The 24,796-nt window shown below is 32.4% G+C and overlaps 1 protein-coding gene across 1 annotated transcript; it reads left to right on the forward strand.

The window, feature by feature from the left end:
- Positions 1–988: 988 nt before the first annotated feature.
- LOC119833435 (very-long-chain 3-oxoacyl-CoA reductase-like) lies at positions 989–17,346 on the forward strand. Its single transcript, XM_038357435.1, has 7 exons — positions 989–1,259; positions 11,901–11,947; positions 12,463–12,538; positions 12,740–12,905; positions 14,834–15,002; positions 15,169–15,482; positions 17,086–17,346. Exons 1-7 carry the CDS (start codon positions 1,106–1,108, stop codon positions 17,105–17,107), a joined length of 948 nt encoding a protein of 315 aa, XP_038213363.1. The 5' UTR covers positions 989–1,105; the 3' UTR covers positions 17,108–17,346.
- The last annotated feature ends 7,450 nt before the right edge of the window (positions 17,347–24,796 follow it).

Raw genomic sequence — 24,796 nt, forward strand, 5'->3', positions numbered from 1 at the left:
TATATCGAGATAAGCTTAACCTCAATATTGTTCTAGGATAACTAGGGCTGTCTCTTCATCAATTATGACAATTCTATCGTTATTTTTAGTGTCTGAACAAAGAGTGTTTATATTTGCTTAGCTCACAACGTTAAAAACTATATATAATATAGTATGATATAAATATCATAAACATAAATCAGATGAAATGAATGATCAAACTCGACTTAAATTAAAAATTCACAAAAAGTTTCCAAAAAAACAATATTATGTTCATTGAGTACTAAATTTATTATAACTAAGTAAACCCACAAAAATAAAAAATTACAAAAACTAATCGTACTAAAATAAGTTCTATATTCTTTAAACTAAACTATTGGTGCCTTTACTTTAAGGCAAATCCAGTAGGTATACAGTACATAGCACCCTAATAAAGTATTTATGGACTGTATGGCCTGGAATCATTTCTATTATAATTAATAATAAAGTCTCCCTAATACGTTTTTCAGTCTGTATACATTCTAACTGGATGAGGTATTCTAGTAAATTAATATCCCTGAGGCGTAAAACCTAATCAAAGTTCAATATTCAAAGCTTTATAACCCCAGTATTTAAGTTTATAATCTGTTTATAACCTGTTTTACGCACCTCATCAAAAACGTACGATTAAAAGTTGAATCTAGTCTCGATTTGTTATTCCTTATTAGCACACGGAAAAATTTATTAACTTAACTAAATAATTACGTGTTATTATTTTTATCAGTCAAAAATATATCTATGTCTCATTAGTCAATAACTAGTACATGAATATTTCAGTTAAGTATTAAAGCTGAACCTATATATATCCTCACAATAGCGTGTAATATCCATAAGTCTCAACAATGAGTTAAACTCGTATAGTATTTTAATATCTGTGGACAAACACTCCAGAGCGAGTAGGGTATATATTTTGTTCCCGTCCTTATCTCAACCGGGAAGCCGACCGCTGACGTATTTGAATCAGCGCATGGCGACTTTCTTCGATCGTCAGTGCGCATGCGTAAACTGTGTCAGTTGGCCGAGTGAAGTGGTTCACTCTCTCTAAAAATAACCTAAAAATTAATATTTAATCGTGAATTAAATAAATATGGCACACTACGGGTCTTTAGAAAAGTTAGGACTAGCCTTCCTTGTAGGTTTGCTGTTCTACATAGTAAAATGTTTCGTTAATGTGGTGTATACTTATGTTATCGGACCAGCAGTGAATAAAGTGGATTTTAAATCGAAAGGAAAGTGGGCACGTGAGTATCATATTTTATTTATTTTGTTTGTCACATTATTCAACAAATTGTAACTGTCGCAGTGCGTTTTTGGAATAATACAAAACATTAGCAAATTGTTTGTCATTCAGAAGGTCATTGACCTATTGCGTGCCCTTTGGTTGTCCAGAATGATAACAAGAAAAAAAATTATATCAGGAATAATTTCTAATACAGCTTATGTCTAACCTACTGTATATAGACTTGTGTTAACAGAATAAATATTAATATAGTTATATTATACGAAAGATCGTCGTCGTTACAACTTCACGTAACAACTTTCACTTCCCGGTAAAAGTTGTGTTTATCAAAAGAAAAGTATTTTAGTAAGAAAGTCATAACTCAAGCATGTATTGCGTGCTTAGTAAAATGTAATTATTAATTGTTCTATAAATTATTAAAGTATTTTGTAGATAATTTACAACGATAAGATACTTTTTGTTTGAATATAGTACTGAATATTTCATTATAATATATTAGTATTCATTATGAATTTAAAATATAAAATACAATAACACAGACACTATCAGTCGAAAGTTCCTGCCAACATCCGGGAAAAATACCCGAAGTACATTAACTACTGACCACGGAGTGATGCATGGCGTATCATAGAGTACCAACCCAAAAAAAAAAACAGTCGTATTAGAACCTCCTTGGCTATTAGGAACATCGGCTGAAAAGAGTAGGGATAAGATAATTTTGGTCTTTTTAACCACGCAACGGCCTGTGACGCATTTTGCACTGTTGTTCAGAAAATTTATTCCATTTATAATTTGTGGGAGGTATTGAACCGGTCTCTGTCACGTGTAGAAGTGTATTCGTTGATTGAAACGATGACAGGTGGTTTATTTTATAATCGGTTCAGTATTTTTTGCGTGAAAGAGCAGCAAACACACACATCCTTAGAAACTTTCGCATTTATAATATTAGTAGGATAGTTTATAATAGTAGGATGTATGTACACCTTCAATAGATATATGCTTAGTATAGGTAGCGTTTTTGTTCACGTTTATAAATTAATTTATAACTAGACGTTCGTGAATCGTGCCTTAATAAAAACGATAAAAAATATCTAAAAAAACAAGTTACAGGGCGAGTATAACAAATAGTCGTCTATTTTTAAGTATATCTAGCTTGTTATAATTACCTACTGCGTATATATAGTTTGGATATATAGGTATTTCTTTATTATTGTACACGTGGAAGACCTCGTGTACGTTTTTGAAAACTTTATAAAGATGAAGAATTGTTTAAGGTGTATTAAAATACATTGCTGAGCGCTTGAAATAAAAACGATTTAAGTATATTTTTTTAGAAAGATATACCTGCTTAATTAGTTCCTTATCTATCTACATTTTCTGTTTTGATCTTTTAAATATTGTCCCTATTAGACTGAGACTATTTCAATGTGCCAGGTACCTGGTTGGAAACACTGAAATTCACAAAAACATAATTCATTAAGATTTCTTATACTTTAGGTAACGCACAGGTGGTAAAATTTAAAATAGTATGCTAGTGCGCTACCTATACGATATTTCCCTAATAGGTACCTTTTTTTTTTATTAATTTTTTATATAGTGGGGAATTTTTTTTTTGTTTACCAAAGGGGCCACGGGAGCTGGCACTAATAGGTACCTACTTTAGATCGAAGAATAAGTGCTTATAGAATAGGTATTAGAATATTTGTAAGATAAAAAAGCCGGATGTGTATGACGCTATTTGTAAATTGAAAAAAAATATATATATTTGATGTACTCTCAAGTCTCAAGACGTATACGCAGATAACTCGTTTCAATATTTACCCATAACTTACTGGAATAAATAAGTGATTATAATATTATTTTATTAGATAACATTATAATGCAAGCATACCTGTAACAGTGTTAAAGTGTAATGCTTGAGTTTTATGAATAACTAGCTGCGCCCCGCGGTTTCACCCGCGTAAGTCCGTATCCCGTGGTAATATCGGGACAAAAAGTTGCTTATATGTTATTCCAGGTGTTCGGCTATGTACGTACAAATTTCATTGCAATTGGTTCAGTAGTTTTTGCGAGAAAGAGCAACAAACACACACACATCCTTACAAACTTTCGCATTTATAATATTAGTAGGATAGTAGGAGCGCAGCTAGTTTTATATAATTCTATGAAAGAATGTGCTGTGTTGAATGATTTCATAAATATTTAATTTATTTAATATTTTTAATACAAAAATAGCTACGCTTTTTGCGTTGAATAGGTAAAGCGATGTTATTTTTCCTTGTACCAATTGATTGTTCGTTATGGTTATTTCCATAGTAAAAAGAATGCTCCTGTCAGCTAAATTCCAGTAGGTTACTAATGGTTGTATTAACAATAAAATAAATTAGATTTATACACAGGTACTGCCGATAATATTCCAGTTATTCCAGTTGTCCAGCTGTCTACGTACCAAATTCATTGCAATCGGTTCAGTAGTTTTTGCGTGAAAGACCAACAAACAAACACACACACACACATCCTTACAAACTTTCGAATTTATAAGATTAGTAGGATAGGATATGTGCTACGCTCAAAGTTCAGAAACGCTCACTGAGCATAGAACTGCTTTCAATTCTTTGTGGTTACAGTATAAGATCCATATTGCGAAACTCCCATGAGTAATCATGCCTAAACAACAATAATAGTAATCTGTCATACTCTCTGATTAGTTACGTAGAGTTTTTGTTTTGATTCTGCCCATGCGGTGTATGATTTTCGATCATATTTTATTACTCGTTATTTTTTTCGGAGAAAAAAAAACGCAAGAAAGAAAAAATCCACTTGTTTTTCCTTTTGACGTCACAAAGCAGGTTTAATCGACTATCGTATCTTTGTATTGATGAAGGCATAAAAATGGAAAATCGCGTTCTATTTGTTCTGTGGTATAACAGTTGAGTCCCGAGTTTTAGTTCGTGTTGAGAGTAACATTTGATTGTCTTGGCCTAACAAGGCACCAAAGTCTAATTCGCTACTTACCCATTAATAAAATGCACCAGTTAAGGAACCTTTGTAAATTGCATCTGCCCTATATCCCGCAAAGCGACGCCGGTCTTCTTAAGTATAATTTGTTGGTGCCACTGCGAATAAAATAACCCACTTCAAGCCCACAAACTGCAATGAACACAATGCATTGTATTGCAATTTCTAGAAATTAATATTGAAAAATTGAGATCCAGGGTCAGTCGTTCACTTGGTGTTCTTTTAGCTCGATTTTTAATATATTTTGCACTTCCTACTGACCTTTATATTAGACCAGACTTGTTTGCATTGAGTTAAATGCAGCGTTCTCAATTATGGAAATGCGATGATATTGGCGAGTAGATTTTTATAGTATACAAATCCTTGACAAAGATAGAAAAGGTGATATTCAATTATGGCAAGGTGAATTAGATGAATCAACGCCAGGCTATAATATAGATTCAGAGCTAATTGTGATATTGATCGTTTTATAACGTGAGGAAATTTGTATTTTTTGTAGCACGCTTATATATCTACATATTAAGTAGATATGTACACATCCACATGAAGAAAAAGCTATTGTACCTGAACAGCTTAATAAAACACGTGAATATTTTTCGACAAGTCTCAGTTATTCTTGGTGAATTGAGCGAATATTTTATAAACCAACATTTACATTTTCGTGTTACGTTAATTAAATTCATCTATAACTTAGTTTTCAACAAAGTACTATGTATTTAAAGGTAGCAAAGGTAAAAATATTGTAAATGCGACCGTGTGATTGTTTGTCTTTTTTTACGTCATAATTGAGCAGTTTTATGAGTTCTTTTTTCGTATCTGGAAAGAGTTAAGAGGCATATAGACATATAATATAGGGTACTTTATACCGCGGTGAAAAGTCTTATTGCCATGGGAATTCCCTTTATATACGCAGATAGAAAACTAGTATAATGAAAAATGTTATAAAACCGAGTCCCCCGTCCGTCTGTCTGTCTTTCTGTTGTTGAAGAAGGTTTTAAAGTATATATAAGTTGAGGTTTTCTGTAAATTGGGTGAAATGTGACGATTTTAGTTCAACACTTCGGAAGTACTGATTTACGGTGGTAGTCAATTATATCATATTTAGATGAAAAGGTCTCAGTCAATATTGATATTTGACAAAGGTAAATATATTATTATATCACGTCTTACTGATCGTAAGTGGTTTCTTTATTTATATTACACTTGCGTGTTAATAGACTTTTGTAAATATTGCTCACAAAAATGCCATATACATATATAAGTATAAATGTATTAAGAACTTATCAAGTGCAATTTATATAAATAAGTAAACGATTTTTTAAAATGATTGGTGATAAAAAGGTTAATTTTTTAAGTATAATGAATACGGAGAAAAAATTGCATGTATGGTTTTCTCCACAATAAAAAACAACATTCAATTCAAACCTCCATAAATCCAACTCACATAGGGTTTTATGCTATACCACAATATATATATATATACTGATTAGAAAAGGTCGTAAAAATAACAGCTCATACTGCCCCAGGTATTAAGGATTTAATTTAAAAAAGCGATCCGTCAAACAATGCAAAAACTTTATTAATTGCAATTTATCTTATACAATTTCGCGTCTGGAGCGCCCTATTAAAATTCCACTAAATTAAGAGCCCGGTGTAACACGGGTCGGTAAAGGAATTTACAAAATTTAATTATAGCCATCGCTTTAATTTTTATAGTAAGGAATATCGTTTCCCTGAAATCCTTCTTCGAGGATCCCCTCGAGGATATCTCCGCGTGATTTCACTTATCCAATGTTAGTAATCTAAATTTTATACCGAACTTTCGGAGAGGAACGTTTCTCTAAATTCGTTTCCTGATAGAAAATTGGCTTCTACCTCAGAGATAGTAGGCATATGTCATGTTCATCCTAATATTACTTCTATGCTTTGTAATTATAAATTCTAAATTACTAGAAGCAATTCAGTTAAGTTATATTAATTATAACTACCTATTTTACTTTCATCTCTTCTTAAATTTATACACGTCCTTTTTTGATCGCTTTTCCTCTTATTCTTTTCATTTTGAATTCTATACCGTAACTCTTTTTTAGTACTTTCATGTATGTTCCTTTCTTGTATATGCATTACTATATACTCTTCATTATTTTCATTTTCTTATATCCCGAGGGTATCTGGAAGAAAACGATGCAAAGCGATAAGGCCGTCACTGTATATAGGGTAAATTTTTGTGTAGTTGTTTTTTTTTGTGTGCATTGCGCAGCAAAATGTGTTTTCATAAATAAATATAAACACAACATAAACACAACATGCTCCGTAAATATTTTTCAAAGTTCATCCGTTAAACAGCGAAATGCGAGATGAAAGCTTGTGCAATTTATCATTTTTTAACCGTACAATAGCAGTAGCAAGTATGAAACACAACAATACAATACGAACGTGAAACTCTTTATGCTTTACCTTGATTCCGGTATGTTCAAAATATAACTGTATTTGTTTGGAAATATTTACTTTACTTCTGCAAACGATGCGGATATTGTTTAAAGTGCAACAACGGGGAACACTGCGATGAGTGCAATATGTAATGCTCTCTGAATGTTTGATGCAAATGTACAAATAAAAATTTATATCATATCTGCTGTGTAATGGAACTAAAAATGTTCCATAAGTAAGTTACAAAACATACATTTGCGTTTGACGGTGCATTCTCACTGGGTCAAATGAATCGAGGGATGAATTTTAACAAGTCGCGTAATGTTTCCGGCGTTGCAACTGTATATGCATTGATATTGATGTAGAATTACTAATGGGAGTTTTTCACGCGTGTTGTTCAAAGGTTTGAATCGTCAACTCAAGTTCGTTAGTTCTGGACAGTTATATATACCAGAAAATTTCCTATTCAGTCGGAATATATATTTACGGGACATTGCCATTTCATAACTTAAACATCTTACGTACACTATTTGAAGTAAATCACGGTTTATTAATATTTTTTTGCTAAATTTAATTAAATAAAGATAAAAGTGGTTATTCTTGTACTTAACCCCACTGTGGTATATGGAACAAAAAAGATAAACAATTTAAATGGGACTAATTTAATAATAATTTTAAAATACTTATATAATTTATTTCCGTATGTTTTACAGTATTTCGAGATTTTTCTGCATACCTCGTTAAACTACTTATCTACTTAATAAACTATCAATTTACTATTTCATAAAAATAATCTTAATCAAATATGTATTATGATTAAAATACCGCATGGACTTGTCAGTAGAATTATGTTACATTTAAGTACATTATTGAAGTAATCATTCAGTCTTTACAAGGATTTTATCCTCAGTGCTCTATGCTTCCTATATAAAAATAAAATATAATAGTTTAAAAAAACTATAAAACACGCTTTAACAAAAATCATATTTTGCAAATTGAAAACTGGAATAATTTTATCAAATTAGTGTATTGTCATCGGTCCTCAATAAATCTACAAAGTTTGAACGAAATCTGGCCGTTTAAAGTGGGTCAAAATCGCGCCCAAAGAAGTCAGTTACAAACAAACAAACAAACATACAAACAAACAAACAAACAAACATACAGGTGAAGTTAATAAAAGCGTGTTAAAAACTACGTTTAAAAAATATAGGCAATATGAATCGCTGCTGGATTGCCTTCATATAAAATAAAAACATTTCTTAAACTGACCAAAGCTTATTTCCGCAATATGGAAAAATACAAGGTTTTATTTGTTTTATGTATTAAATTATAATGATTATTAATGCGAAGTGTGTTTGTTTGTTACAACAATTTATTTCGAACGGATGTAAATTTAAGAGAAGCTAACGAGTTTCTTAATATTTATGATATTTAAATAGTTTGTAATGGGATATGTTAATTACATAATATAAGTGTTATAAATAATAACTAGTTATAGACATCACGTAAAAGATTAGTTAGAGTTGATAACAGATACAACAGCAGAGTTTGAGTTGATATCAACTTTACCTTGTAAGAAATACAGTTGCTAGCGGATCGTGCGTATCCCATCACCTGCTCTGATTAATCTTAGTCATTATCAATCTCTAAGAGCAGTGGTGGCTCAGTGGTGAGAACCTCGGACTTCAAAATCGATAACTCGGGGTTCGAGACCAGGCGAGCGTGTAGGAAATAAATCGAATTTTCAATTTATCTGAAATCGAATTTTCAATTTATCTGCACATGTGGATAACATCACCACTGCTTAAAACGGTGAAGGAAAACATCGTCACGAAAACGGGCATGTCCAAGAATGAAAAGTTCGACGACATGTGACATCTGCCAACCCGCACTTGACCAGCGTGGTGGATTTTAGCCTGAACCCTCAAAGGAGGCCTGCGTCCCAGTAGTGGGAACATATGTGGGCTGATGATGATGATGATGATGATGACGATTATCAATCTCAATCATTCATTAAAAGTCATTCAATAAAACTGTTAATTGCGCATGCTCTAATTCCCGCAGCGCCTATCTAAGGATTCACTGACTTGATTTTTGAGGAAATTATGATTGTAGGCATCTTATCTATTAGATAATGACGTCGCTTAGTTGAAATATTCCTGCAAAATTCATTATATCCTATTATGGAATGGTTTTGGCGTGATCTTCATGTTAATTTGATTTCTTGATGTTAATTTTTTGGATGTATGCTTTTAAATGTTATTTTATGAATTTTAAAGTAGCACTATGTTATAGCGTCGGATTTTTTATATGATTTTTTATAATTTTGTTTAAATAAAAACCTCAACCATCATATTAACGCTGTTTACTCAAGCCATGTCGTATATTTATCATATTGGATTTCATTTGCATACAAAAACAGCTCTGAGGAAGTGGTATATTTGACGTCAATTTAGTAAGTCCAAAAGTCGAACTTTTTTAGCATGTGATAAAGTACGTTTTCATGTACATATATTAATCATAATGTGTTTTATACTTCCATTTATATATAAGAAATATAAATATAAGAAACTTAAAGTATTCTCTATAAGTAGCTATATAATGTTGTTTGTCCTTAAATACAATTTTTTATTGAAATTCTTTTTCACCGTCTTACCTTTATAAGTTTCTAATCCCTGCTGTCGTTTATTATTTTTAACACAACTATAAATAATACATATAACGCGTATTTCGCATTTGAACAGTCGCCTTATTAAAACTGGATAGGGTTTAAATTCAATTGTACTTAATAATAATTTTATGAAAGCCTTGGAACTGCAGTCATGACTTTCATACTTTAATACAAGTTCAGGGAGATCAGGTTCTTAACCTTATGTTAACAAGGTTGTTTATTTGCTGAACTTTGCAAGGTTCATTTGTTTTAAGAGAAAGTTTGTTTCTTATTATTCTGGATGTTTCTATGTTTTCTTTATAGCGTATTTATGAAGACTTTGTTATAATTGTACTTGTTAGTAGACTTCATCTGACTCAAATAATTTGTTATTATATTATCATATTTGCATTCCAATTATATGTTGTTTGAATGTATGTGACTCAAATACTAATAACATCCATTGTATGTATCTAAATTCGCACATAGATGTTTTTCAATTAGCATTTAATTTGAGATCAAAGTACTCCGAATACATTTGCATCTTACTGCGGCCCGCGGCTTCAACTGCCTAAATGAGATTTTCCTTTTAAACCTTAATGTTCGCGTGAGAATATCAGTATAACAAGTAACCTTAGTTACTTCTTATTACATAACCTATCAGCCAGTGAAAGTCCCGTCAAAATCGGACCAAAGATTGGTCGAAACATACAGACCAATAGATAGAATTATAAGTAATAGTATAATATATCTTATATATAAAATTCTCGTGTCACAATGTTAGTCTCTATACTCCTCCGAAACGGCTTGACCGATTCCTCTGAAATTTGGTAAGCATATTGGGTAGGTATATTGGGTAGGTCTGAGAATCGGCTAACATCTATTTTTCATACCACTAAACGATAAGAGTAAGGCAGAACAGCGTTTGCCGGGTGCAGTTAGTAGAATATAAGTAAAGTATGTATATAGATACATAATTTACTTATATCTATATTGTATATATAGATATACATACAAACATATACATACCTATATATAGTTTTATTATACTATTAAATTTAGCGGTACTAAACTTTTTAATACTATGATGACTAATATCATATTACATAAATAAATTTATGAGTGTTGGTATAATATGTTATATATTATTTTGGTTACTCATTGTATGCATGATGCATTTCATTAGGTAGATAATGAAATGCACAGAAAGTGTATAAGTATTTTCTTTTCAAGACAAAATTATGATAATTATGATTTATTAGGTTCCCGAATTAATGTAAAATATGCTAAATTTCTCGCTTTCATGATGAATCGCGTATTTATAATGTCATTGAAAAGTGTATATTCAAATGTATTCCATACACAGAATCTTATAATAGCTGTATCTATATGAGAAATCGTATTACTAGTATTTTCTTGAGTTTTATTTCACGCGAGTACTATACATTTGGAAAATAAAAAATTTGTAACGGGAGACTGACGGTCTCCCCGTGACCACGCTCGCTGTAAAGTGTTCGAAACGTCGGGTTAATAGTAAATCGCGTTTAAAATCCGTTGAAAAGTTTTTATTTTCTAATCGTATTACTTCCATGATAACGGATATTATAGCTACCTACTTAAAAACGACAAGATCAGCTAGGTATAATGTTTGTTTATTTGTTAGATTCCGAAACCGTCCCGAATTGCACAATTAGCCAAATATTTATTGTTAAGGCCATAAAAGACAATTAGAAATCCATGCCAGAACGACAAGTCCGTATGAAATCACACAGGGTCAGCAAGTCTTTCCGACAGTAAAGTAGGACATTAGTAACTATAGAGTTTTCTTTAGATTCATCATTGTATTGAATTATACAATGAAACGTGCAATATTGCCCTAGTATTTGCTTAGCCTGCACATTTCTGCTCCACCAGCTACCGCTGCGTGTCTTATCAATTGCAAATTATGCAAATACCGTAGTTACGTAAATTGTCGACTAAGCGTTCAGAAGGAAACCGAAATCACGTAAGATTCTCGTTCGTGGACCGCTTGAATTAACTTGCTTGTGCGGGAACAGAATTATTCGCCTTTCATACAAGTAATTTCAAGATGCTATTTTAAATACGGGAAGCTCGCGGTTCTCAGGTGATGACGTAATTGAACAAATTCGTTGTTTATCTTCTTTGTTTTAAATGAGACAATTCGAATGTTTTGAATTACCATTCTAAACAATAAGAATTTTTCCTCTGGATGCTATTTTCAATCAAATTTGTTTGGATTAACAAGTTTCTACGTCAACAAACAATGGATACCATTTCCAGATAATGCCTTTACAATTATATCGCTTTTCTTTATTACTACCAAAATAAATACTACCAAATTTTTATCTATGCTAATAGAAAGGTACTCCAAGCCCTCTATGAAATTGCTAGAAAGAACTAAAAAGCATGACATGACAATATGCTGAATAATTTATAAGCGATGGTTATTACGATTTTTGCACGACATTTTTAAAAAATGTGTAATATAAAAATGTACAGTATAAAATCCAACTTTTGTTGCAGTGGTCACAGGAAGCACTGATGGTATTGGAAAACAATATGCGAGAGAGGTGAGCACAATATGTACTTTTGTTTATTAAAAAAAAATCTTTTTTATTTTATCAAAATGTCCCGTTTATAACACAATACCTGTTTTCGGTCGTTGACTCTAATTTGGATATGCCCTTTATTTGTGAGTGGTTTGTTGATATTTTGATAACACGCTGAAGACAACAAATTTTCTCCGTGCAATACTGAATTTTTTATGTGTCCTATATATACGATTCCCTCATTCAAAACTTGCTCGAAACTGTCCATAACTTCTTATTGACAATCAATATGACACTGAACACATAACGAATCATTATTAAAAATGTGAACCTACATTTGAAGTAATATAAGAACGAAGAGTAATAGATTTTAATCATTATATGAATGATTACTAATTGTAATATATCGATCTTCTTCTTTGTTTATTTATTTCATTCTAATTTACGAATTGATCCTATAAGAATATGGAGTCAAACCGTACCAAACGTATTTGGTATAGTTTTTGTTTTTACTCAATGCTTTAGTTTGTCCACAGTTGGCTGCACGAGGCTGTGATATAATTCTAGTCAGTCGTTCTATTGATAAGCTGAAAGCAACTGCCTCTGAAATAGGTATGTATTCTTTGATTTTTAAAATAATCTAGGATTTCAACTAAAAATGTATGACTAACAGTTTATGGGCTTTATCAGATTAACTAATCTCTTATTTACATGCCATAAAGTCCGTTATCATTTGGTCAAACGTACTTATTTATTAATTTAACAATCTCATGTCACTATGTGTGAGTTAATAAAAAAATACCTCATTTCCAGAAAATGACTACAAAGTAAATACCAAAATAATTCAGGCTGATTTCAGCGAGGAAGGAATTTACGACAAAATTTCCAAAGAAATAACTGATCTTGAAATAGGAACCCTAGTCAATAATGTTGGTATTTCGTACAGCTATCCGGAGTATTTCACCGAAATCCCAGATTGGTAAGCGTTAATGAGTCTAGTGCATTAATTAAAAATTTGTATGAAGACGATACATTCGTCGAAATGTTTTAAACGAAAACTAAAGTGTCCTGAGTATGCACAAATTAAAACTTTGTTGATTTAATGTTGATATTTTACGTTTCGTAATTGTGATTAACGCCCTTTGGCCTTAATTAAAAAGAGTTTCAGTTCATTTACAATTTAAAATACTGATCAGTTTAAGCTTTGAATACAATACGTTTAAACATCTTCGCTTCGAATTATATTCAAATTCGTACCCACGTTCCGTATCATTTCGCAAACAATTCATTCCGTACGTTTGAAAACGTTTTAAGTAACTGGTATTTCAATAACCATAAGTTTAAAAATATCGTCGAAATTGAAAGTATAAAACCGCACGGTCCCCTGAAAACAATTTTCAAGTGTAGCAGGTGTACCCGTATTGCCGTATGAAATAAGCGCTCAATTGATATATTATACGAACTATCGTCGTCTTATCGTTGGGATTATTTCTGAACTGAATTCTTTTGTCGTATATTTTAATGGTACGACTGGTGGTGTAACGATATCGTGAATTTTATTAGCGTATGCTAATATTGCTATTCGGAAAGGAAAGTGATGCTCAATGGTCGTTGATATTTAAGCGAAATAGGTATTTCAACGTTTTTGACTAGTAACAAGTGGAATTTTTGAGAGAGTGTTATATTGTATGTATTTGTATATTTTAGGATTTATTAAAGACCTTTTTGTCTTTTCTTGTCCCTTTTTTTGCTCAATTCCCTTTTGTACATTTATGCGCTCTTCTGATACAAAAATTAATAGAAGATTAAATGAAGCTTTCTTTAATACACTTTGGATATCGGTTTAGTCATATGATCCGACGAGTTATAAGGTAAATGTCAAAGGTGCTTAATACACTTAATTCACGTGATTACGATGGAAGTTATGATGATAGTCACCACGATAGTGCATCTTATCTTTAATTTGACCCGTTATAAAATGACATTACACTTGATAATGTGTCTCCAACCATTTCATTTGAACATGGTTTTCATTAGTGTAATAAATGAAGACAAATTATTGAGTTAAATTTATATAATTACCATGAGCGATTACGCGTAGTTTTGGGTTTTAATTAATAATAAGAGCATCAACGGTAACGAAGTGTTTGTGTTTCATTAGTTGAATGTAATTATGAAAGAATCGATGAATAATACATGAGCTGTTTAATTATTCCGTAATTGTTACTATGTATATTCAGGGCACCTAGCACATCCCGTGTCCCATTTGTTACCTGATTAATATCAGTATAGCTAGCTTAATGAACTGGCCTAATGATCCTATCTGATTGTTAGTGATCTGTGATTTATGGCGGAATAGCTTTTAAGGACCCGCTTAATTGTTCCTATTAATTGGATATAGGGAGATCAGATTGCGAATGTTTGGTGGATTTATAACGCCTGCAATTAATATGTGGCAAATATTGGAATCGTTTATATGATAGCTATTTAATACGAGGCGATTTTTTATTGAGAACCACGATTTCAATTTAATGTAGTGGTAAATTCGAAGTAGTTTATATGATGTATTACAAATAAACCTTCCTCTTCAATCACTCGTATCTATTAAAAAAAACCCCATCAAAATCTGTTGCGTAAAAGATCTTTATAAGAAAGAAAGATCTTTCATACAGATGGCGGAAAGCGAGTTTGTTTTATACTATGTAGTAATATATAATTATTATCATAATAATGCTTTAAAAATATGTAACGTTGTCTGGAAGAAATCGCTATTTAGCGATAAGACCGCCACTTGTGATAATGTTCCCTAGGTTAATCCTCAATTTGTAATTATTCCAAAACAATAAAGCATAAATAAATAAATAAATAAATAAATAAATAAATAAATAAAATAAACGTTTTTAACAGGGAACGTAGCATATCAACCATGATCAAGGCCAACATGGTATCAGTGACTCGGATGACGGGTATCGTCTTACCTGACATGGTGAAGCGTGGCAAGGGAGTCGTCATCAATATTGGATCTGGATCATCTGTAATCCCTAGTCCTCTGCTTACTGTTTATGCAGCATCTAAGGTATTTTATAGGAAATGTCTTATTTCAGGATCATAGGGAAGTTTGATATTATGAATTATTGTTTAGTGATGATATTTAGGGGGTGTGAGTAAGATTAAATGGGACTTTTATGTTTGTTTATGGATTCCTATGGATTACAAATTACAAGAGATCTTTTGATTTTCAGGCTTACGTCGACAAATTTTCGGAGGGTCTTGAAATGGAGTACAGCAAAAAGGGCATTATAGTACAGTGCGTGCTCCCCGGTTTCGTCTGTTCGAATATGTCCGGTATTCGGCGAAGCACTTGGTTGGCGCCAACCGCTAAGACCTTCGTTAAGTCTTCCATCAGTCTTGTTGGTACAACGTCAAAGACGACGGGATACTTCCCGCACGCCGTTTTCGTGAACGCCATCAATCTGATATATGCGGCATATGCACGATTCGCTGTCTGGTTGGTTACCAGGTCGATGGAGAACACTCGCAGGAAGGCACTGAAAAAGTACAAAAACAAATAACTCCTCTTCATTTTGAGTTCCGCGCTACCAATGACATGCTATGGTTCGCAAATGTAGTAACTAAGGTTTTTGATTAGCTAAAACTTAACTTCATGACATGGGGGTTTCCAGGACGACTTAAAGCAATACTAATTACAGTGTGGGTAAAAAAGCACAGCTATATAATCTATATAGCTGTGCTTTTTTGGCGCCATCACTTCCCCACACTGGAATTAGCACTGCTTCAAAATATGGTTCGCCCAAGATAGAGGATATGTAGATTTCATGGCATGTTGTTGGTTTAACGCGGATGCTACTTGCCTTTCAATTATTTATAGCGTATAGCGTTCTAAGATTAGAGCCCGGCCCCATTCGGTGACTGGAGAAATCTAGGCTATGCTACCATTATAATGTCATGTACATATTGTGTTCTTATGATTCCTTCATGTAAAAGGCTGTGTAGAATACGCATTTAATGATTTATTTACTGGTGTAATTGCCATATTATGTTCGCTTCTGTATTTGGTTGGGACTGTGTAATTTATTTTAATGCAATAAACTTGGTGGCAATACACTGGTATTTAATTTTCCCTGTGGTGGTTGGTAACTTATTAAATTGCCCTTATTGACATGTAAATATTATAGACGGTAATTTGATCTGCTTTTACTGGTATCACATGTCATAATTATGTCAAGCTTTGAGATTGCACTCAATTATATAAATATTGAAATGCGATTAAAAATTATTGCAAAGAAAACATGTATTGGAGAAATTCTGACCTGTATACTGCTATTTGGGCACAGCGTAATAAGAAACTTCTATTATTAATTTCTCCAAAAAATTTGGAAATCGATGTATTGAGAGAGAATCGTTACATTATTTTCTAATATAAAAAAGGGAGAATGCGCTACCAAAATAAAATTCTCATATTGTTATATTTCGCTTATAATATAACAATGAACCGTGACGGAAAACCGCTGCGGTCCCTAATAAAGTAATGAAATATTTTCACGTTATTCCCATAATGTGGTTACCCTTTTGACATTATCAACGCAGAAAAGTCTGTTCACATTTAAATATGTATATTGGAAAGACGAAATTGTTTAGGTGAAAATAAATGAATATTATCACAATTGAGGGTATCTGAGGCTTTGCTTATTTACTAATGCGGTCATGGAACGCGTGAAAAATATACCTTTTCGAGAAATTTCGATTATGAAGATTGAAAAATACGAAAGATTGGTAAGTAACTGGCACGTAGAAACATCTACAGTAAGCTGTACATATTATGCAATTTATTAACTAAATTTTGATGACTTATAACACTTGTCAATGTAAATAAATGAAGTGATATTTCTATTATCCCATACGAAAGCTGCTTCATATATAATTAAAAGCTTTAGCTACACCATATAATCGTTTGCGGACGATCGAGTTAACGATTAACATTATACACAACTGGTCACAGCTTCATTGCCAATTTGTTAAAATTTACCTAATGGATAGTCATCCATAAGGTTAAGGCCTAGAACAAAATATTACGTTTTTCTTTCAATTAAAAAATGTACATAGGTACATATATTATTCCGAATTTGTTCTTATTCCAGAAGAGAAAAGAATATTGCATGAAGATTCAAAAATGAAGTTACAAGGGATCTAGAAGGAGAATTACATCAATGTGATATATATGACAATAAAAACGTTGAGTATTATACAGAGAAAGCTGTAACGTGATAATTAAATTGGACTTCTGGGGCTCAATTATTTAAAAATTTTATATGATTTGTTAAAAAAATTGTTATATCTTATAGGTTAACCTATTTATTGTTGCATAATAAATAACTTATTAAATATATGGTTACCATAAAGGGCTCTTTTTCTTATTTTATTTATCCTTTAAGAATACGATTAAGAAATTAAATGTTTTTTTCAATTATTTGCAAGAAAAAGTTTTTAGTAGCATACCTGACGTTATTTCTTTTTAATAGTTTTTACTGCACATGCTAAGTTTTTTGACATTAGTTCAACGTCAAAATACTTTTAGCACACATAAAATTTTTCAAACATCAAAATGAAATAGCGCGACATCCTATTCAATTTTGTATAAAACATTGTAAAAGTGAAATAAAAAGACACACTAGAACCATCGAAACATGAAAAATTAAAAATGGAATTTATTGACGGCAAAATGCCTTTGTCGTGAAACATTATGGGTCGTAAGCTAAGCGGTACCTGCGGCCTCAGTTTCAATTTGAATCAACTGTTGATGATAATCGGCTCCATTGTTATACTTGTACTACTTTTTCTAGTCGTCTGTCATATTGTCAATGGACGGTAGATATGGGGAGAAGCAGTGTTTGCTATAACATTGATGTACTGCAATTGATCCTGATCGCCTTCGCATTCGTTACCCTGCTCATTGTTATGAGCTGGATGTGTAAATACTACCAAGGAACGTAGTCAATGTGATCAAAATGAAGTGCGAAGGCCTGGAAGTTAGTGTCAGCCAGCTGTTGACCGTGATTGGGTCATTGGTCGTTCTCGGCCTGTTGTTTACAGTAATTTGTAGCATCATGAATGAAAAAACCTAATGGAGCCGCCGGAATTCGACCTCGTACAGTTCGTATTGATTGGCTTCTCATTCGTATTATGGCTGATGGCCATGCAATATATGTGCAAATACATTACCAGCTTGCCGCCGTAAGTTCTGGAGCAGGATGAACTTATATAACTGTTAAATACTTCATATAAATTGTGTTGCACCCAAATTACTGTTCAGTATTATGTACATGCAATAAAATGATATTTACATTATTGGTATTTATTATATTGTTTATAGAGAGATCTCAACAGAACAAGCAACGAGTAGGTAATATTGGATTTACTTGTGACCATATGGTACAAAATCTTCCATTCTCCTCAATTAAAGAATTAGATCTGTGGAAATAAAATAAGTAATAAATAAAAAATTATTAATTTTAAACATCCATTGGCGGAGTAGTTGTCGTCCTGTCCTAGTTGATGGTAAGTAAATAAAGTTACTTGTAAGATTATTAAAATATCACAAGTTAATCTTATCAAAAACAAAGGCTGGCGGCAATTCTACGCAATATTGATCGAATAGGTATGCCATAATAAATCATTGTCATTGTGTAATAGCTTTTGTAATTTGTGCTTGACAATCCCTTCGTAGCTAAACGATGGATATTTTCTCATTAGTTTATTTTGACACAATCTTAGAAGCGCAAGTAACAACAGCTTTTAAGAAATATGTCGATTTAATGACTTAAATAAAATACAATTTTTTATGTTATAGTGGCCAACCGAGCTAGTGTTTCGCCTGGTAAGTAATCACCACCGCCCAAAAACATGCGTTGCCCGGATTTAAGGGATAATGTTAAAGATTGACGACAGAAATAAAGAAATGGACTCGGAAGGGCGAGGTAAAGGATACAGGCCTCGGGCTCCCCCATTCACGTATAGCATTCACATGCTACTATAACTTCGGTACCTGGTTCGAGCTGGCCCAATCGTGCTCGACTCGAACTGTTCTAGGAGACTTAATACCACTTTTTTATTAATTTCAAACTTTATACGAATTTATCGTACTTGTGACGGTGATGATGATGGTGAATAGTATAAGTACTTTATCACAGAACATCTCTAAATATGATATTACTAGCTGCGCCCCGCGGTTTCACCCGCGTAAGTCCGTATCCCGTAAGCATATCGGGATACAAAGTTGCCTATATATTATTCCAGTTGTCCAGCTGTCTACGTATCAAATTTCCTTGCAATCGGTTCAGTAGTTATTGTGTGAAAGAGCAACAAACACACACACACATCCTTACAAACTTTCGCATTTATAATATTAGTAGGAGTAGGATTTGTGACGAAATTTATTAGGTAATTATTATTATTATACCAACACGCCTAAACTGTCTAAAACGTAAATGTAAGAGTGAAAGAGTTATTCCCTTTTGCTAGATGACACCATAAATATTAGACATTAAAGACAACTATAGGTTTCAAGTTTTTAGGCTTTAGTATAGTTTCGTAGTAAGAAGTAGGTACCTAACTACAGCTTTCTTTTCTCTGGAATAAGCATGGATTTTCAGTGGTAACCGGGAGGTACTAGTAACTGACTAGAATAAAGTAATATCATTTCTTATCTACTCTTCTCAATTTTAATCCTGTTCATCCAAGGGAATCAGATTAGCAAACATTTATTATGAAATATTTGCTTTTCCAAAAACTTTCTGATTTTTTCTGTTTTGTTTCTTAAAATCTACATAATATCGGTATCTATTTAATAACATACATTCAGTCTAAATTCAGTTGAAAATAGTTTCAAAATAATATAGTACGAAGAGTTTAAGAACACAATTATATAGCTAAGTTATTAAATCATGTTGATATTTATCGGTAGGTAGGTAGGTACTATATAATAAATACTTTATATGTTGCGTTAAATACTAATAAGATTAAAAGTAATACAAAGTTTATTTTTAATTGTGGTGAATTTAAATGCCTAATTGGATAACATTGTTGGTATAATTATAGGTATAATGATTATACAATAATCAACATAATCTAATTACATAAATGTAAATTAACTGTCACATTGCGATATCTCAAGGACCAGGTAACAAAGCTGTACAATTATCTTAGTAGTTAGTTTAAACAAAATGAATATGTATATTTAAATAAATATTTCGCCACATCTTGATGTTAAGATGGCAGCATGACGGCAGAGACGGTCATAATGCATGAGGGCCTGAGTGGTTTATATTCTACCCAAACCTCAATTTATGTAGGTTATTATTTGGGTTTTAAATTAAATGTACTTAGTCAGAATTAAAATGCATTTGATCTATATTTGAATACATATTGTATGGGGAAATTTTTATTCATCCGACTTGATATTAGGGGCACGTATTGCAAAAATATATACTTTATTTAGTTTTATTTGCGTTATCATCATCAGCCGTATAGGCTATCTTATTATCGTATGGGTTCTAACCGTAATCCACTACGCTGGCCAAGCGTGGGTTGGCAGATTTCACATGTCGTCAACCTTTTGATTCTTGTAAATGCCAGTTTCCTCACGATATTTTCTATTCACCGTTTTGAGTAGTGGTGATATTATCTAGATGCGCAGATAAATTAAAAAATCAGTTTTATGCCGGCTCGCCGAATGAGTTTTTCATTTCATTCTCATTCTACTGCATTTTTTCTGGGTTCATAACCCACATTCTATAATAGGTAATCATTTTAGCATCTCGAGTGGTACCTACTACAACCTAGTAATATTTACCTGGTTACATAATATTTTTTTATGTGCATTATCAAATAAAAAGCCTTCATCCAATTCATGACCTCCACTGCGATAGTACTTTCCGCCCATATGCCTAGATGAATATACACTATACCTACAAATGGTAAACAAATTGCTGAAACCATTGTCTATTGGCTTAGACAATGCAAAAAGGAAGCACTCACTGCAATTTATAATTAATATTCAAAAGCTATAAAATTTCAGAGACATTTTTGAAGAGATTGAATAATAATAGGTAAGAATTATTATTATAAAAAAGCACTTACTTTTAAATTTAGAGAAATTGCAAATGATCAACTAGTTTGCCCCTTTTATTAAAATGGAGCATTTATTCTTTTTTACAGAAATTATAACAGCTTACTTTAGCTGATGATTACCTACTTAGTCTCTATGGAATTACTTTTTATAAACAAATATCTAGTTTAAAGTCACCTGTTGAATCCCATCTCATGATCAAATGTTTTCTATTCTCTAAGAAATTCTCAAGTTATGGTGTGTTGAGACGTAGCGTTACGATATTTTGGTGCGTGGCGACATTCCGAATTATTGCTGTCATCGATATCTACCTAAATCCATGAATTTAGTATCGAATTAGTAATGTTGCAGGTACACATCCCTTACATTTGAATTGATTAACAGAAAAAAGCATTAAAAGTTCCAAAACAACAGTAGGTACAAGTAATTACCATTCCCCAAGGGGAATTCATTCCGGCTGTTTACACAATAGAAAAGTGTCAGTTTTTGAACAAACAAGGCTGATAAAATGTAAAAGCGATTTTTTCATTAATTCAAATGCTAAATGACCCGTCTCTGGAACGATGTTTTATTTTCTTCAAGCACCTTAGAGAAAGGTTTCGACTACAAAACAAATCTGCATTTTTCTAACGCGTGCTGTGACCATACTATGACCGCGTCCAAAGCTCGTTGTGGGGTTGTTCATACACTAATTTATTCAAGGATTTTTAAAAGAAAGGACGTATAGATCTGAATCTGAGACTTTAATTGGAAAATGAATTGAGAATCTTTCCAAGCATAAGGAAAAGTACTTTTGGATAATTAATTAATGGCTTAGGATGTGGGTTATGACCAGGATTACGAGTTCTAGGATGGTTCTGGGATGGGATGGGTAAAAATAACAATCATTTTACGACCTATCCATTCACATACATACATATTTCCAACAGCGTTCTATAAATGGACAATAACACCTCGTCTAACATTGCAGTCGCTGTAATATTTTAAATTGTTGATGTTATATTTAATATAATATTTTATAATAGTAAAATTAGTAGGTTGGTGCTGGTACGTCTGAAACAGATATTAATAATCTTTTTTTTGTATATATCTAAAATCTATATTCCTACACACACACTGTCGTTTTCTTTGGGAGCAAATAGCTATCTGCTCTTTAAATAGGACTATAAACAATGTGAAGCAAACAACACTGGGAAATCGATGAGATTTGTAAACTTGCCTTTGTATGAACGGAAAAAATGGAACTCTACTTAATCCTATCTTCATTACCACGCGGACGAAGTCGCGGGCAATAGTTATTTTATAGTAATAATTAATGTGTAAATTTCATTGTGGGAGTCGAGCACGCTTCGGCACGAATTGGGCCAGCTCGCACCGGGGAAGTACCACACCCCCACAGAAAACCGGCGTGAAATAATGGCATGCCATTGTGTTTCGTACGGTGAGTGGGGGAGCCGGAGGCCCGTTTCTTTTTCCTCACCCGTACAGTCCATTCCTTCTTACCAGTCATTAATCCTTTCCTTTTCCCTTACCCCATAAAAGTGGGCAGCCCATTCACGGAGGTACTACCTTTGCGAATGTTTCTGGGCGGTGGTGTTCGCTTACCATCAGGCGAACCACCAGTTCAGTTGCCCGCTATGACATAAAAAAAAAAAATAATAATGTATGTGTATTGTCTAGGGATTCTTCATTTCAGTACAAACTTTATGCTAGATATGAAACACTATCTTCCTTAATTAGTTTCGTATCACATTATTTTACAGTACCTACCTATCTACGTAAATCGGCAAGTGGTTTCTAAATTTATATATTCCACTACGTAGACTCAGGTTGAGTAATTGGTAAGACGATATAATACCTAGTCGTAATAGCTGTTGTTTGTTAAGCTTACGGGTTTTGATTAAAAATGAGGGCTAAATTTAATCACTTCGTGTTTCACGAACATAATAGAAATTTGAATATTAAAGTAAACTGTTTCAATAAGAAATAATAACATTATTATAACTTATTATTATACTCTGACAGAAAACAGACTATCTTAACACAAAATCTACTTTCTTATGTATAAGGTTCGTGTGTAGTTCGCAGATGAATTCTATAGGTATAACACAATCGAGTTGAGTCGGTAGTCCCCTGTTTTAGAGACAATACCCAGTGAGATAACCCAGGGCCAGTAAGAGACATAACCCAGGGCCGTTTCCTAAAATGTACTCGGTATGCGTACTTAATGCTTTATCCACAAAAAAGAAGAATTAGGGCCGGTCTACTCACCATTCTAGTTGTCAATCCTTTCCCTATCCTTAAAAGCAGACAGCGTATTTGCCGCGGCCCTACCTTAGAAATGTTTATGGCCATTAGTGATCGCTTAGGTAACATCAGGCGAACGACTAGCTCAGTTGTCGGCTATTATATAAAATTATGAAATAGTTGAAGAAGAGCATAACAACTAAACGTGCTACTTCGCTTAGAAATAAACTATTGTAATAGGTCTTATATCACGATATATTCATTATTCTTTAATGACTGCAGATAGTTGGTGTGCGAGCTGGCCCAATCGTGCCGAAGCATACTCGACTCCCACATTAAAAAAGCTTTCAATTTATTTCAAAATCACTACATTTTAAAAATATATCCCAGTTAGTTCGTTAAGTTATAACATACCTTTAGAATTATTTATTAATTATAGACAACTATCCAAAACTTACCTAGACCTTAACTTAATTAAATGGAATTAAAACATTAAATAATAAAAGCAATAATTACTTTACATAACCACTTTATTATTTACATAATCCCTATTATTTATATTATAGTAGAAAAATAAATTAAATAAATAACAAACATGAATAGTTCAACACGTGTGTAAATTCAGTCTGAATTCGACACGCACACATAATACCAATACAACATTGATTTAAACAAATAACCGTAGACATGCAATATGCTTCGCTCAGTACGAATAATTGATAAATCAGCATTAATTGAGTCCCCCTCAATTTTTTGGATAATCTTCCATAGCAAATATGTTTCTAAATTTTTTTTCAAAATATTCTGAGTTTGGCTTCGTTTACGTTAGTATAATAACACATTTGCCCCTGCCTACGGACACAGCATTCAAAAGTTACATTTGTGTGTTTGTGTGTATGTGTGTTCTTCTTCTTCTTGTCTTTGGCCTTACCGATCTCAACAGAGTAGTACATTATTTTGACATGTGTTTGACTTGTGTCCTACCTACCGAAATTTATTTATATTAATACGATGGAAGCAATATGTTCTTACCTTGTTGGAACCGACTACTATAATTGTATATTAGTATCCTTCACTAATTTATTACAAAAATAATATCGTTAAATTACTAAATGTTTTTATTTTATAAATCTTCAATCATTAAACAAAATATGACAACAGTATAATATTACTTTTCACCGTGAGCTTGAGGCTTTATTTATATTATTATTAACAGTTACACACAATTATGTTAGTACCTACCCTATATCAATTAAAGAACAATTAATTAAGATTTTCTTCTTCCACAATTAAGTCAATTTTAAACCACCTTTTAATTAACCGAACTGAACCAATGTTAATGAGACCACTATCAGCATACTTATTAATAAATGCAGTAGAATTGTGAACCTCCTTTTTTGAATTCGCTTGAAAACAGATACGAAATCCCACTAATATTAATTTCGACTATTATTTCGATTATTCTTTCATATGTTTGA

The sequence above is a fragment of the Zerene cesonia genome, chromosome 2, assembly GCF_012273895.1.
Source record: "Zerene cesonia ecotype Mississippi chromosome 2, Zerene_cesonia_1.1, whole genome shotgun sequence".
Lineage (NCBI taxonomy): Eukaryota > Metazoa > Arthropoda > Insecta > Lepidoptera > Pieridae > Zerene > Zerene cesonia.

Bases quoted from the DNA above. Each gene is read 5' to 3' on its own strand.
- LOC119833435 (XM_038357435.1), top strand. From the start codon at position 1,106: ATGGCACACTACGGGTCTTTAGAAAAGTTAGGACTAGCCTTCCTTGTA. The intron at 11,948-12,462 runs GTGAGCACAATA...GTTTGTCCACAG, and splicing joins GAAAACAATATGCGAGAGAG to TTGGCTGCACGAGGCTGTGA. The intron at 15,483-17,085 runs GTACAAAAACAA...TTCTTATTCCAG, and splicing joins CGCAGGAAGGCACTGAAAAA to AAGAGAAAAGAATATTGCAT.